The 12,933-nt window shown below is 42.7% G+C and overlaps 1 protein-coding gene across 1 annotated transcript in view; it reads right to left on the bottom strand.

Annotated features, from left to right (window-relative positions):
* The window catches only part of PIWIL4 (piwi like RNA-mediated gene silencing 4), a 275,269-nt gene that overhangs the window by 245,214 nt on the left and 17,122 nt on the right, over positions 1 to 12,933 (bottom strand). The window contains exon 2 of the mRNA XM_073582971.1: positions 732 to 808. Within this exon, the coding sequence (XP_073439072.1) occupies positions 732 to 808 (77 nt within the window). The remainder of the gene's footprint in view (positions 1 to 731; positions 809 to 12,933) is intronic.

A 12,933-nucleotide genomic window follows, 5' to 3' on the forward strand; every position in this document is an offset into this window, starting at 1 on the left:
CTCACTAACCGGAGATCAAGAAAAATGGAGACGCTACAGGTTTTTTTAACAAAGCTTGGATTTTTTTTCACCACAATAATAAAAAAGAACCTCGACATGTTTGGTGTCTATGAACTCGTAAGGACCTGAAGAATCATAATGGCAGGCTAGCTTTAGCATTTAGTACACATGATAAAAAAAAAAAAACTACTGTGGAATTACACTTTTTTGAAATTTCACCACACTTGGATTTTTTTTTTCCCGTTTTCCAGTATACAATATGTTAAAACCAATGGTGTCGTTCGAAAGTACAACTCATCATGCAAAAAACAAGCCCCCATATGGCCATATTGACGGAAAAATAAAAGTTATGGCTCTGGGAAGAAGGGGAGGAAAAAACGAAAAAACAAAAATACCTATGGACGTTAAGGGGTTAAATGCTGCTGTTAGAGATTGCCAGCTGCATTTCACTGGCTCCACTCCACCCGTGGCTGTTAGAGGCACATGACGATTTCATCTGCAGGTAAAGATGCGGGCTCAGCATGCGAGCTCGCACCAAAGTCAGGGACATGACATATGATGTACATGTACATCACATGTCGTAAAGGGGTTAGGCATGAATGCAGCAGAAGTTTGCATGATTCACCAATGTTCCATTCACACAGAGTTTTCAGTGCTCGGGACCCTTACCTATGGATAGGGAATCGCTTCCATTAACTTGGGCACACATTCCTCACAATACGGTCACATACCTGGCTTGGTGATCCACCAATGGAACTGTGATCATCATCAGTAAACTTTCTCTTCAGAGGTCGTCCGGTCATTTTTGCTGTAAAAAACAAAAGAAAAGCAGCATTATTATGTGTCAAATCCTAGAAATCTATAAATGTCTGATATCCTCCAAGAGACTGACAGCCAATATTACAATATTCTATCACATAAAGGAAGGAGATTCAAGTAGTAACATGTCAAGACAATTTACATATTTAATTTCCCAGAAGAGCAGTGCAAGGCTTGAAGTTTCCTCAACTTGGCATGTCAGGCTTGACGTGCCACTTTCCGCAAGGAGAAACGATACCCATTGGATCCCACCTCTCACCCAGCTAAGCCAGAACTCACACTTTGCACTGATGAGGGGCAGTATCCCGAAACACAGTGCTTGCAAACTGAGATTCCGGTTTGGCTTTTATCCTAAGTCATGTGACAAGGCTCGGTAGAACGTTGACACTGACTTTTAGGATCACTGCTTCCTATAAGTGGCACTAGAGTTTTAGACCTCTTCTTCTCTGAAGAGACAATTTTCAAATATGAAATATACACTTACGATTAAAGTGGCTTTCCCCAAAATCGCAAATTCTGACCTATCCCTGGGATATGGGGGATAACTTGCTGATCATTGGGTGTTTGACCGCTGGGACCCATGGGAAATCCCAAAATGGGAGCTCCAGAATGCAGCCACAGTAGAGACCGTTCTTAAATGGAGCGGAATTGCACATGCTCGTTGTCATAGAGGAACAATGGAGAGGAGATGCACATGCTCATTGTCATAGACAGATGATAGAGGGGAGGTGCACATGCTCGTTGCCATAGACAGATGATAGAGAGGAGGTGCACATGCTCGCTGTCATAGACAATGGAGCGGAGGTGCACATGCTCGTTCTCAAAGAAAAACAATGGAGTGGAGGTGCACATGCTTGTTCTCAAAGACAAACAATGGAGTGTAGATGCAATGCACGTTCTCATAAAAAAATAATGGAGCAGAAGTCGAGCATGTGCACCTCCTTTGCAATGAAGATGGGTCTCTATAGAGAAGTTATTGGGGTTCTGCAGCTCCATTGTTGGGATTGTTCAGGGTACTAGCGCGTGAACCCTAAGGAATCACCCTTTTATGCCCAAAATAGGGTATAATTGGATATTTTGGGAAAACCTCTTTAAATGGGTTGTCTATCAAAGGCAACTGCTAACTGCACACACCTAAAGACCGTCGCATGTGCATTGATGTGATACATGAGCAGACCTTAAAAGAGTTGTCCACTTTTTATTTTTTATTTTTTTTTAACTGAAATGCATGAATTTGGGGATAAAAAAAAAACATTTTTGCAATTTGGTTTCAGTAAAAAATTTGCTTCATTTGGCTTGTCATAAATCAGCTCAGGGGAGCTCAAAAAAAGAGAAGATGAAAGATCTACAAACTCTTCCATAATGCTATCAGAACGAACTCACCGATGGACGCTCAGCTAACTCATTCTACAGTCAGCAACACCGAGGCTATAAAAAAGGTAGAATGGTTGTTAGCCCGCATTAAATGCATTTAAGTGAAAAACGTCCTCAAAGGTGTCAATGAGTTAGCGAGGTGGACATCGCCATGTGGATGATAGGTGAGGAAACTAGGAAAGGGGCTGGGTTATAGAAGGAAACTAGGAAAGGGGCTGGGTTATATAAGACTGCCCGCCCATCGGACCGCACAACAGCTGTTTCAAGTAATTTGTTTGTGCTATGCCGAACTGTAAGCGAAGTAAAAAAAAAAAAAGTTTAGAAGGAAATTACAGTCATAACACGGCAGTGAGAATCATATATATTTCCGGGAGCTGGGATGACAGTTTCTCTTTAATGCAGACCTATTTATTAGTGACACAGTGTTAAGTGCATTGGATGCAGATGTCCGATGCTTCACTCTCGCGCTACGATATCATTCATACAAATGACAGCCTGCTGCTACTGCAATTTGTGCTGATTACAAGCCGCGCTGTAAGGACCCCAGCGCTGATTAATAAGACGTCATCTGACTACTGGACCTTACTGCACGGCCAGAGAATCACTGAAGGGATCCCATAAATGGTCCCTGCTCCGTCCTCATCACCCTCATTCCCATACATTATTATGATTGTGCTTATTATGGACGCTTATAATTGACTGTCAGACCCGACCTGTATCCCTGGCCTGCAATCACAACAGATGACATTGGAGAACCGCATCCTAAAATTATCATCATCTCTTCTTCTGATTTTACAATATTAAAGAGGACCTGTCACTAGGTGAAAAGTGTCCAGCGTTTACTCTTATTTCATTCTGCTGTTCTTGTTTTTTGCTTTTCTAAAGATATTGGCCTTTTTACTTAGTGCCAATTTTTATGGTCTTTACAAGTGGGAGATGCTCACAGGATCCTCTGGGGCGTGGCTCATAGGATCCTCTGGGGCGTGGCTCACAGGATCCTCAACATAATTATCCTGTGAGCGCCATCACATTTTCCCCAGGAATACCATGACATCTGATGTATCAGACAGAATTCCTTGTGGATTTCTTATACATTTCTGCCATGAAAGGCTTTTTTTTTTAACGTGTATTTTGGAGCGGACACACTTAACATGCCCATTAAATACGCTTACTATTGATTTCATATGGGAAAAGATACTTATAGTGAACATGGTTTTTCTGCGTGTCTTTTTTTACCCCAGTGTAGAAAAAAAAGAAAGGGTCACATCAGTTCTCAAACTATGTTCACAGAGTCTTTTTGCTAAGATTTCAGAGAAGAAACTTGCAGTTTTTGAGATTTGGCAGATATGGAGAGTTTCCGCTAAGCAGTTATGTTCACACGATTTCATTTTCAGGTGATTTTGTCCAGAATCTGCTTGAAAAAAATGTTGAAAAACTGCAGCCAAAAATGGACATATTGCACACGAATGCAAAAACGACTTGCTGTGCAACATGTTCACCACTTTGTTACTTTTAGCGTCTTCAAGAACCGTAGAGCAGGTAAAAAAAGAAACGTGCATTCCTTCTCTCAGAAGTCGGCAGCCCTCCTAATAGAAGATATAGGCAAAAGATGCTGGGATGTGGATAAAACATTAGCGGAACCACTAAAAGCCGCCTCCTTTTTTCTGGAGCGGGTTTGTGAATGAAAACTCCGGCGGCTATGATATCGAATTAAAGAAACCTTGTGCACATAGCCAGTTTCTGCTCCAAAAATGCCATGTGCACACAGCCTTTAAGACTATTTTCAGGGTTCAAAACTCCCCAAATTTGCCTGAATTATCTTTTTATTCCCTATGTGGCTGCAATGTGCTGCGCTCAACGTTATCTGGAACCTGCATAGAGAATGAATGGAGCAGCAGTCGGCCGTACATAATAGGGCTAAAAATGATCCATCCTGCTGGTCAATGTGGGTCACAGCGGTTGGATCGCCGCTGAACAGCAAGTCAGGCCGATGTCACACATGCGAGAAACTCGCACGAGTCTCGCATCTTAATACCCGGCACTGCCGCCAGCACTCAGGACCGGAGTGCGCGGCTGCATGTATTTCTATGCAGCTGAGCACTCCGGTCCCAAGTGCCGGATATTGAGGTGTGAGACTCGTACGAGTTTCTCTCAAGTGTGATCACGGCCTTATTCTGTATAAATGTACTAACTTGTTTCCACTGGACAACCCCATAAAATGTATGCAGCGGCCACTCACTACTGTGTGATCCTGTGTGAAGAGAGCGGCCGGTGTAAACTAGAGCTGGTGCATGCTGACACTGTGTGCACGGTCTCCTGCAGTGTCAGTGCAGATGTGCAGGGCCGGGGATTCAATACGGCCAGCACTCAAAGTGAACGCTGTCAATCAAGCAAAGGGGAAGTGCAGTGGATCCTATTTGATGGTTTGGAGTGGTGCACTGAGGATCAATCAATTGCATGTAATAAAATATTTCTTGCATAAAAGCTGTGAAATCTATATAAGTCCTCCTATGTGACTGTGTAAGTGGATTAATATGAGTTTTGGGGGAAATGAACCCCCTTTCAATGCATCACCCTCCCTTAGTTTTAGCCACAGTCTTTGCAAATTTTGGATTATCACAACACTTTTTCTTTTTTTTAAGAAAAAAAATAGATATAGTGGTACAATGATCAAAACCTGCTGGATAAGGCTGAGTTCACATTACGTTAAGCAGCCCGTTCACCACATAGCGTTATGCTATACCCGCTAGCGGTGACGGAGCCTCAGACGCTGGCTCCCGCGTCCGAGGCTCTGTCAGTGAATGACGGCACATCGCGAATGCGTGCTGCTTTACGGCATGCGTCACGATGCGCCCGACAATGGGGCTCAATGGCAGCGTTAACGGACTGCCAGACGCAGTGTGACCCCGGCCTAAGGTATTTATTGCCTGATAGGACGGTATTACTGCCTGAGCCTTCACATCCAGGCATAAAGTATTCATGTCACAGAATGTCCAAAATTAGTAAATGTAATTTCCAAGAGTTGAGCTCTTTTTGGGAAGATGGTGGAATTTTTTTTCATATTTACTTGTTTAGTTTTCAGTGATCTGTATACATAGATCTAAGCTCTCTTTGTTTGGCGCAGGGCATATGTGTTTTCTATGAGGTTGGAGTAAGTGGCTGCTAGTCACCTCTCATGGCGGCATATCTCCAAGGAGAAGAAATGAAATCAGGTGATGAAACTCAAAATTAGAGTCAGGAACACAAACGGTCTTGGCAGTCAGGTGCTGAGTGTCGGCCCTCCATGATCTCTTCTATTGATGACTTACCCTAAATTTACGTGATCTTTATTTAAATCCTAGAAAACTCTTTGATTCCCAAAAAATATCAGGTGCCCCTAATATCCGGATATAACGTTGATAAGGAGCATGCGGAGGGGCTCCGTGTACCCTTCAGACTGTCCCTACTAACCGGTTTCTTTCTTTGTTAATCACCTCTCCTCTCATAGACTCGTTTAAATTCATTTTCCGTTAGTCAATTACCAACGCTGTCATACGGCGGTTTTGTTTAGTGTTACAATAATTATTTTACTGTTGTTCTTGTACGGCATTTTTTTTTTTGTATTTTATTTTTGTATACACCCTGAACCCGTCTTATCAAGCTGTGACAGTTTTAGAGCCTAGCCGCGGCACTCTGATTTAACGATGTAGTTCCACCGTTTCATGATGTACTTACAAGGATAAATTGCAGTGACAATTTCACTCAGGATAATAAATCAAAGTTACATTTATTTTCATCCCACCGAACAGTTTTATCAGAAGTAAAGCAGATCTGTTTCTGGGAGATACTCGTTCTCACGGAGCAGAAACCGTGCACAATCACGTAGGGGGCACAGAATATATTCTAGGAAACAAATGGCCATAATTTGATTTTTTTTTTAAGAAATAAAGTTCATTGACGCTGAAGATAAGCAGCTGTATTAAAGGGCTTGTCAAGGACTTGTATCCTCAGGATAGGTCATCAATATCAGATCAGTGGACTGTTTGCAGCTCCAGCGGACAAATGTGCACAGTGTACACCGGGCATTGAGCTGTTTAATGGCCGTTCTCGACATCTGAGCTGCAATACCCTACACTGACCACTGTAAAGAGTATGGTGCTGCACTGTTCTAGTTTTTACACTGGGTACTGCGGGAGCAATCGGTCAGGGTCCGAGTGTTGGACCCCCATTAATCTGATCATTATGAACTATTTGAGCATAGGTCATCAATTTAAAAGTCCTGGAAAAGCCCTCTAAAGAAATGTAAAAAAAATAAATAAATAAAATTCTTCACTTACTTAAAAAGTAACTGAACACATATATATATATATATATATATATATATATATATACACACACACACACACACACACACACACACACACACACACACACACACACACACACACACAGTACAGACCAAAAGTTTGGAGACAACTTCTCATTCAAAGAGTTTTCGTTATTTTCATAACTATGACAATTGTAGATTCACTCTGAAGGCATCAAAACTATGAATTAACACATGTGGAATTATATAATTAACAAAAAAGTGTGAAACAACTGAAGATATGTCTTATATTCTAGGTTCTTCAAAGTAGCCACCTTTAGCTTTGATTACTGCTTTGCACACTCTTGGCATTCTCTTGATGAGCTTCAAGAGGTAGTCACCGGAAATGGTTTTCACTTCACAGGTGTGCCCTGTCAGGTTTAATAAGTGGGATTTCTTGCCTTATAAATGAGGTTGGGACCATCAGTTGTGCTGTGCAGAAGTCTGGTGGATACACAGCTGATAGTCCTACTGAATAGACTGTTAGAATTTGTATTATGGCAAGAAAAAAGCAGCTAAGTAAAGAAAAACAAGTGGCCATCATTACTTTAAGAAATGAAGGTCAGTCAGTCCAAAAAATTGGGAAAACTTTGAAAGTGTCCCCAAGTGCATTGGCAAAAACCATCAAGCGCTACAAAGAAACTGGCTCACATGAGGACCGCCCCAGGAAAGGAAGACCAAGAGTCACCTCTGCTGCGGAAGATAAGTTCATCCGAGTCACCAGCCTCAGAAATCGCAGGTTAACAGCAGCTCAGATTAGAGACCAGGTCAATGCCACAAAGAGTTCTAGCAGCAAAAACATCTCTACAACAACTGTTAAGAGGAGACTTTGTGCAGCAGGCCTTCATGGTAAAATAGCTGCCAGGAAACCACTGCTAAGGACAGGCAACAAGCAGAAGAGACTTGTTTGGGCTAAAGAACACAAGGAATGGACATTAGACCAGTGGAAATCTGTGCTTTGGTCTGATGAGTCCAAATTTGAGATCTTTGGTTCCAACCACCGTGTCTTTGTGTGACGCAGAAAAGGTCAACGGATGGACTCAACATGCCTGGTTCCCACCGTGAAGCATGGAGGAGGTGTGATGGTGCTTTGCTAGTGACACTGTTGGGAATTTATTAAAAATTGAAGGCATACTGAACCAGCATGGCTACCACAGCATCTTGCAGCAGCATGCTATTCCATCCGGTTTGCGTTTAGTTGGACCATCATTTATTTTTCAACAGGACAATGACCCCAAACACACCTCCAGGCTGTGTAAGGGCTATTTGACCAAGAAGGAGAGTGAAGGGGTGCTACACCAGATGACCTGGCCTCCACAGTCACCAGACCTGAACCCAAACAAGATAGTTTGGGGTGAGCTGGACCGCAGAGTGAAGGCAAAAGGGCCAACAAGTGCTAAGCATCTCTGGGAACTCCTTCAAGACTGTTGGAAGACCATTTCCGGTGACTACCTCTTGAAGCTCATCAAGAGAATGCCAAGAGTGTGCAAAGCAGTAATCAAAGTAGCCACCTTTTGCTTTGAAGAACCTAGAATATAAGACATATTTTCAATTGTTTCACACTTTTTTGGTAATTATATAATTCCACATGTGTTAATTCATAGTTTTGATGTCTTCAGAGTGAAGCTACAATTTTCATACTCATGAAAATAAAGAAAACTCTTTGAATGAGGTGTGTCCAAACTTTTGCTCTGTAATGTGTGTATATATATATATATATATATATATACACACACCGTGTATATATATATATATATATATATATATATATATATATATATATATATATATATATATATATATATATATATGAATTAATAATTTTGACCAGCAATGGAAAGTTAAGAAACTTTGCAAATCATTTTATTAAGGAATTGGTCTTCATTCCTGTAAAAAAAAAAAAGCATGTAATTGGCTTCTGACCACTTGCTTTTCCCCAGTATAATCTTGTTATCGGAACTTACTCATTTGGAGTACAGATGGTGGCAGTGGTGGTCAGCACCTGTGTCCTTCCCTTTCTTTTTTATTTTGGTGTTTTTACATTCATATTAAAAAAAAGTCCTGGAATATTCCAGCATTCTGTTTGGCCATATACTGTAGACTGAGGACACGTGATATTACTTTGCTGGTTTCAGTTTTTATCTTTGATGCAACTGTGTAAGATAATTTCTTAAATATTTCAAGTTTCACACAATATCAGAAAAAATTAGGGGAACATTTTTTATTGTTTCCGGCTTTTTATTTTTCTGCCTTGATGTGTATACTGGGACAGAATAATTATTAAACACAGCAGAGGAAACACTACATAGAAATGTATATATATATATATATATATATATATATATATATATCAAAATAATATACCTTAAATGTAACGTATCTCTACTGAAAAAATGAATGGCAGACCATTCGGTATCATATATAAATGAGTACTGAGTCCATATAGATGAAAAAATAATAATAAGACGTAAAGAAAAAATTGTTGATAAAAAACCTTTATTATAAATAGGTTGCTTGACACTGTATACACTAAAAAAGCACCATAAGAATTCTATAGATACAAACTTTGTTAATATATCAATGTGATACAACCCACTGTAAAAAATAGATTAATTAATTTGACTTGGCCCCAATGTAAAATATAGCACACAGGTCTAATATCAGTAAGATTCAAGAATTTAACATAAAGCACAAAAGATATAGATAATAAATTACAAAAGTGTGCAAATATACAGTGCTAGGTGCTAATTCATATAGATAATATGCCAAAAAATGTGTACTATTGATCTTAATAAACTAGTCAGAAAGTAGTGACTATAGTGCTGAAAAAAAATTTTGTGCAAAAGCCGTGAAAAATCTTCCACTAAACTACCACAAAAATATATAAAATGAAAAATAGTGTAAAAATAAAGTGATATGTGCAACACAAAAGTGCTATTTGCATATAAATCTCTACTTCAAAATTGTGCCAAAATTTAATCCCATAGTGCACTATGTACATACATTAAATAACTGTAGAGAAATGCACTATTAAGTGCTATACTGCGTTGTGCTATATTATGGAGGAGGGCCCATAAAAATATCATAGAGAGCTATATGTTGGTCACGTATAGGTCTAAAAAACAGGATTTTTTGTTGCTTACCGTAAAATCTGTTTCTCTGAGCCTTCATTGGGGGACACAGAAACCATGGGTGTATGCTGCTGCCACTAGGAGGCTGACACTATGCAAATATAAAAGTTAGCTCCTCCTCCGCAGTGTACACCCCACCGACAGGAAGTAGGATGTTCAGTTAGTGAGAAAGCAGTAGGAGAAGCAATCTGTAACGAGATAAAAACCACAGAAAACACAAATCCATACTGAAACAATATTATACAGTAAACTGTGCTGTTCAACTTGGGAGGGTGCTGTGTCCCCCAATGAAGGCTCAGAGAAACAGATTTTACGGTAAGCAACAAAAAATCCTGTTTTCTCTATCGCCTTATTGGGGGACACAGAAACCATGGGACCTCCCAAAGCAGTCCTCAAGGGGAGGGAACAGCAAACAACTCCAATCGGGACGAGGAAGTCACCCTCGTCACCTGCAAGGTCACCTGCGAGGTCTTTTCACCCCGACCGGCACTTGCCGAAGCTAGGCATGGGCTCTGAAAAAACCTCATGGACCTGTGGAGGACAAATGACCGTACTGCAGAGGAGCCAGACGAAGGCCCAAAGAGTACCACCAGGAGGGCACACACTGCCCGGGCAGTGTGCGTCGTACTGAAAAGAACGCAGTCCCTCCTGGATCGCCAACCCTACTAATGTCGACCAGATTCCGCGAGCAGACGCTGACCTGGAGGCCAGAGGACCTTTATACCTCAAGCCCAAGCTTGATAAGTACCGTTGCTGTGGCCAGGTAGCCTGATGAGAGGGCGCCACAAAGGGAAAATTCGAGGCAGATGAAAGAAAAAGAATTTAGAGAGATGTAGAGTGGACCTTTGACCCACAGGAATTGTACCACAGCTGCTATAGAGTCTGTGAGGCCCTAGGAGTGGTGGAAAGCCTGAAAGGCTACCAACTTAAAAGGAAAATGAACCCGTACGTTGCGAAAGCAGATATCGCCAAAGCCCTGAAGAAATCAGGACCTGGAAAAGAGCTTCATGGAAAAATCATGCGATTCGCAGGAGGCAAATGCTGAACGAAGAAAAGTTTCCTCCTGAGAAAAAGGATGGACTCAATCCTAGATCCCGAAAAGGCACGCTGAGGAAAATGCGCTGAAGAACGACGAGGTTCAGCCTGAGGAAGGAGAGCGCTTGTCCTTCCGGTGACCTCCTCAATAATTAAGCGACTGGAGCCACCCGGAAGAAATGGGAAGCTGGTGAGGTACTTGTTTGGAGATAATTTCGCTCGTGAAACCGAAAGCCAAATGAACCCCTAAATGGGAACGATGAGGCGAAAACCCATGTTTCCATGCAAGAGAAAATTTTTGGACAGTGAGGACGATCAAATCTTCTGACCGGTCCCCAGCAAGAATGCTCTGAAGAGCAAGCTAGGCCACGTGTCTATAGAACTGTGCAACACGAGTGGAGACTAAGACAGGACACGATAAAGCGGTGGATGGTTTCAAGGTTGACCTTGCCAACTACTGTGTGAATTTGCCGTGGAATCTGAGGGATGCACTTCTGGGACAGGGAGGACCGTAGTAGTGGGAGACTTGGAACCGGAGGGTTCGTAGTTGCAGAAGTAGAGATATACTAAGGCGCCCTCCTGTTTGGAAACGGCTGAAGGCCGTTCTGTGAGAAAATGACAAGGCCTGAGAACAGGCCACTGAGAACCTGCGAAAGAACCAAACATTGAAAACGTACTGAATGGAACCAGGGGATAATCTGGATCTCATCGCCGCGATGTAGGCTCAGGATGGCTATGAACATACAACTGATTGCTCCACTAAGGAGGTAGAATGGAGACTACTGGATGACTGAGATCCAAAGGGAGATAAACCCAGCATCCCAGGCTGAGTGTGGATATGGACAAAAATAATGTAGCTGGACTTAGAAAAGTGATTAGTCGAGCAAGGAAAGTTCATGCAAAACATGGAGTATGACAACTGTAAGAAAAGTTGGCTCTAGGCAGATCAAATAGACACCAGAAGACAACTAGGCTGACGAAAGGCAGGTCAATTTGTATGACAATGTAAACGACCGAATCCATCCTGGACCCTCTGGAGCAGGGAGGAGATTACTGTCATGGTCACGTGTGTCAGGACGCAGATGATGCCGCAAGGCAAACCCATAACACACGTGACCCTGGATACACCGCCTCCAGTGGGGCGAATTTAAACAAAAAAACGTGCAGGTGGATACGCCGCCTCCACCTGGCGAATTTGGGTATTACACGTTATAAATACATTTCTGGAAACACCGCCTCCAGTACGGCGAATTTAAATAATAAGGGGGGAACCTGGGAAACTTTAACAATGGTGGGCCCTGCGATAGGGAATGGGGAAATGGAGACCTCCTGCACTCCCCTGAGCCAGTGTCCCTACACTCCTCACATTCCCTAAACAGGCTCCGCACCTGTCGCCGCACGCGTACCTTAACGCCCTTGCTCGCCCTGAGCCTAAACCCTCACTAGGGAATAGGTCGGTGCGGAGACTAATCCCACCACTGCACTAACAACACACATGAGGAAAGAGACAATACAGGGGAAACACCACTTATCTTTGCTCTGTTGCGGGCGCTCCTAGCAACAGAGCCCACCACCTGTGTGCATCTTCTCCTCCACCCTGATCCATCACATAACTGGATCCGTCACCATCGTGCAGCCTGGGAGCAGAGTCCATCACCACTTGCAGCAGTCCAGTACACAGAGTCCCAAGATGAGTCCAGCCTCTGCCAAGAATCCAAGCATGCTCGAGTCCAGTTCTCAGCAACCAAGTAGAGCATGCTGAGTGCAACTCTCTTCCAAGTCGCCACTCCTCCAAGCCATGCCCGCACTTCCCGCCGACACCACAAACTGCGACTCCACCAAGCCATGCCAGTCCTTCCTGCAGACACCATTAGCTGGCACTCATCCTCTCTGGCTGACTGCGCAGGACTCCTATCAAGCTCCATCCTTCCACCAGGCTCTCCAACAACTCAGAAGGAAATATCACCAGCCGTGAGTGAACCCCCTAAGCACACCTTTATAGGGAGTCACACCTGATCCCTAATTAAGTGAACATTAAGGCCTCTTTCACACATCAGTTTTTTGCCTTCAGGCGCGATCCGGCTTTTTTTTGTAAAACCGGATCCGGCAAAATGCAATGCCGGATCCTGTTTTTCCCCATTGACTTGCATTAGCGCCGGATCGTGCCGGATGGCATTGCGTTTCATCCGTTTTTTGCCGGATCCGCCAACTTGTCTCATTCCGGCGTCT

The sequence above is a fragment of the Dendrobates tinctorius genome, unplaced genomic scaffold, assembly GCF_039654945.1.
Source record: "Dendrobates tinctorius isolate UK_male_01 unplaced genomic scaffold, ASM3965494v1 ptg000075l, whole genome shotgun sequence".
NCBI classification, from domain to species: domain Eukaryota; kingdom Metazoa; phylum Chordata; class Amphibia; order Anura; family Dendrobatidae; genus Dendrobates; species Dendrobates tinctorius.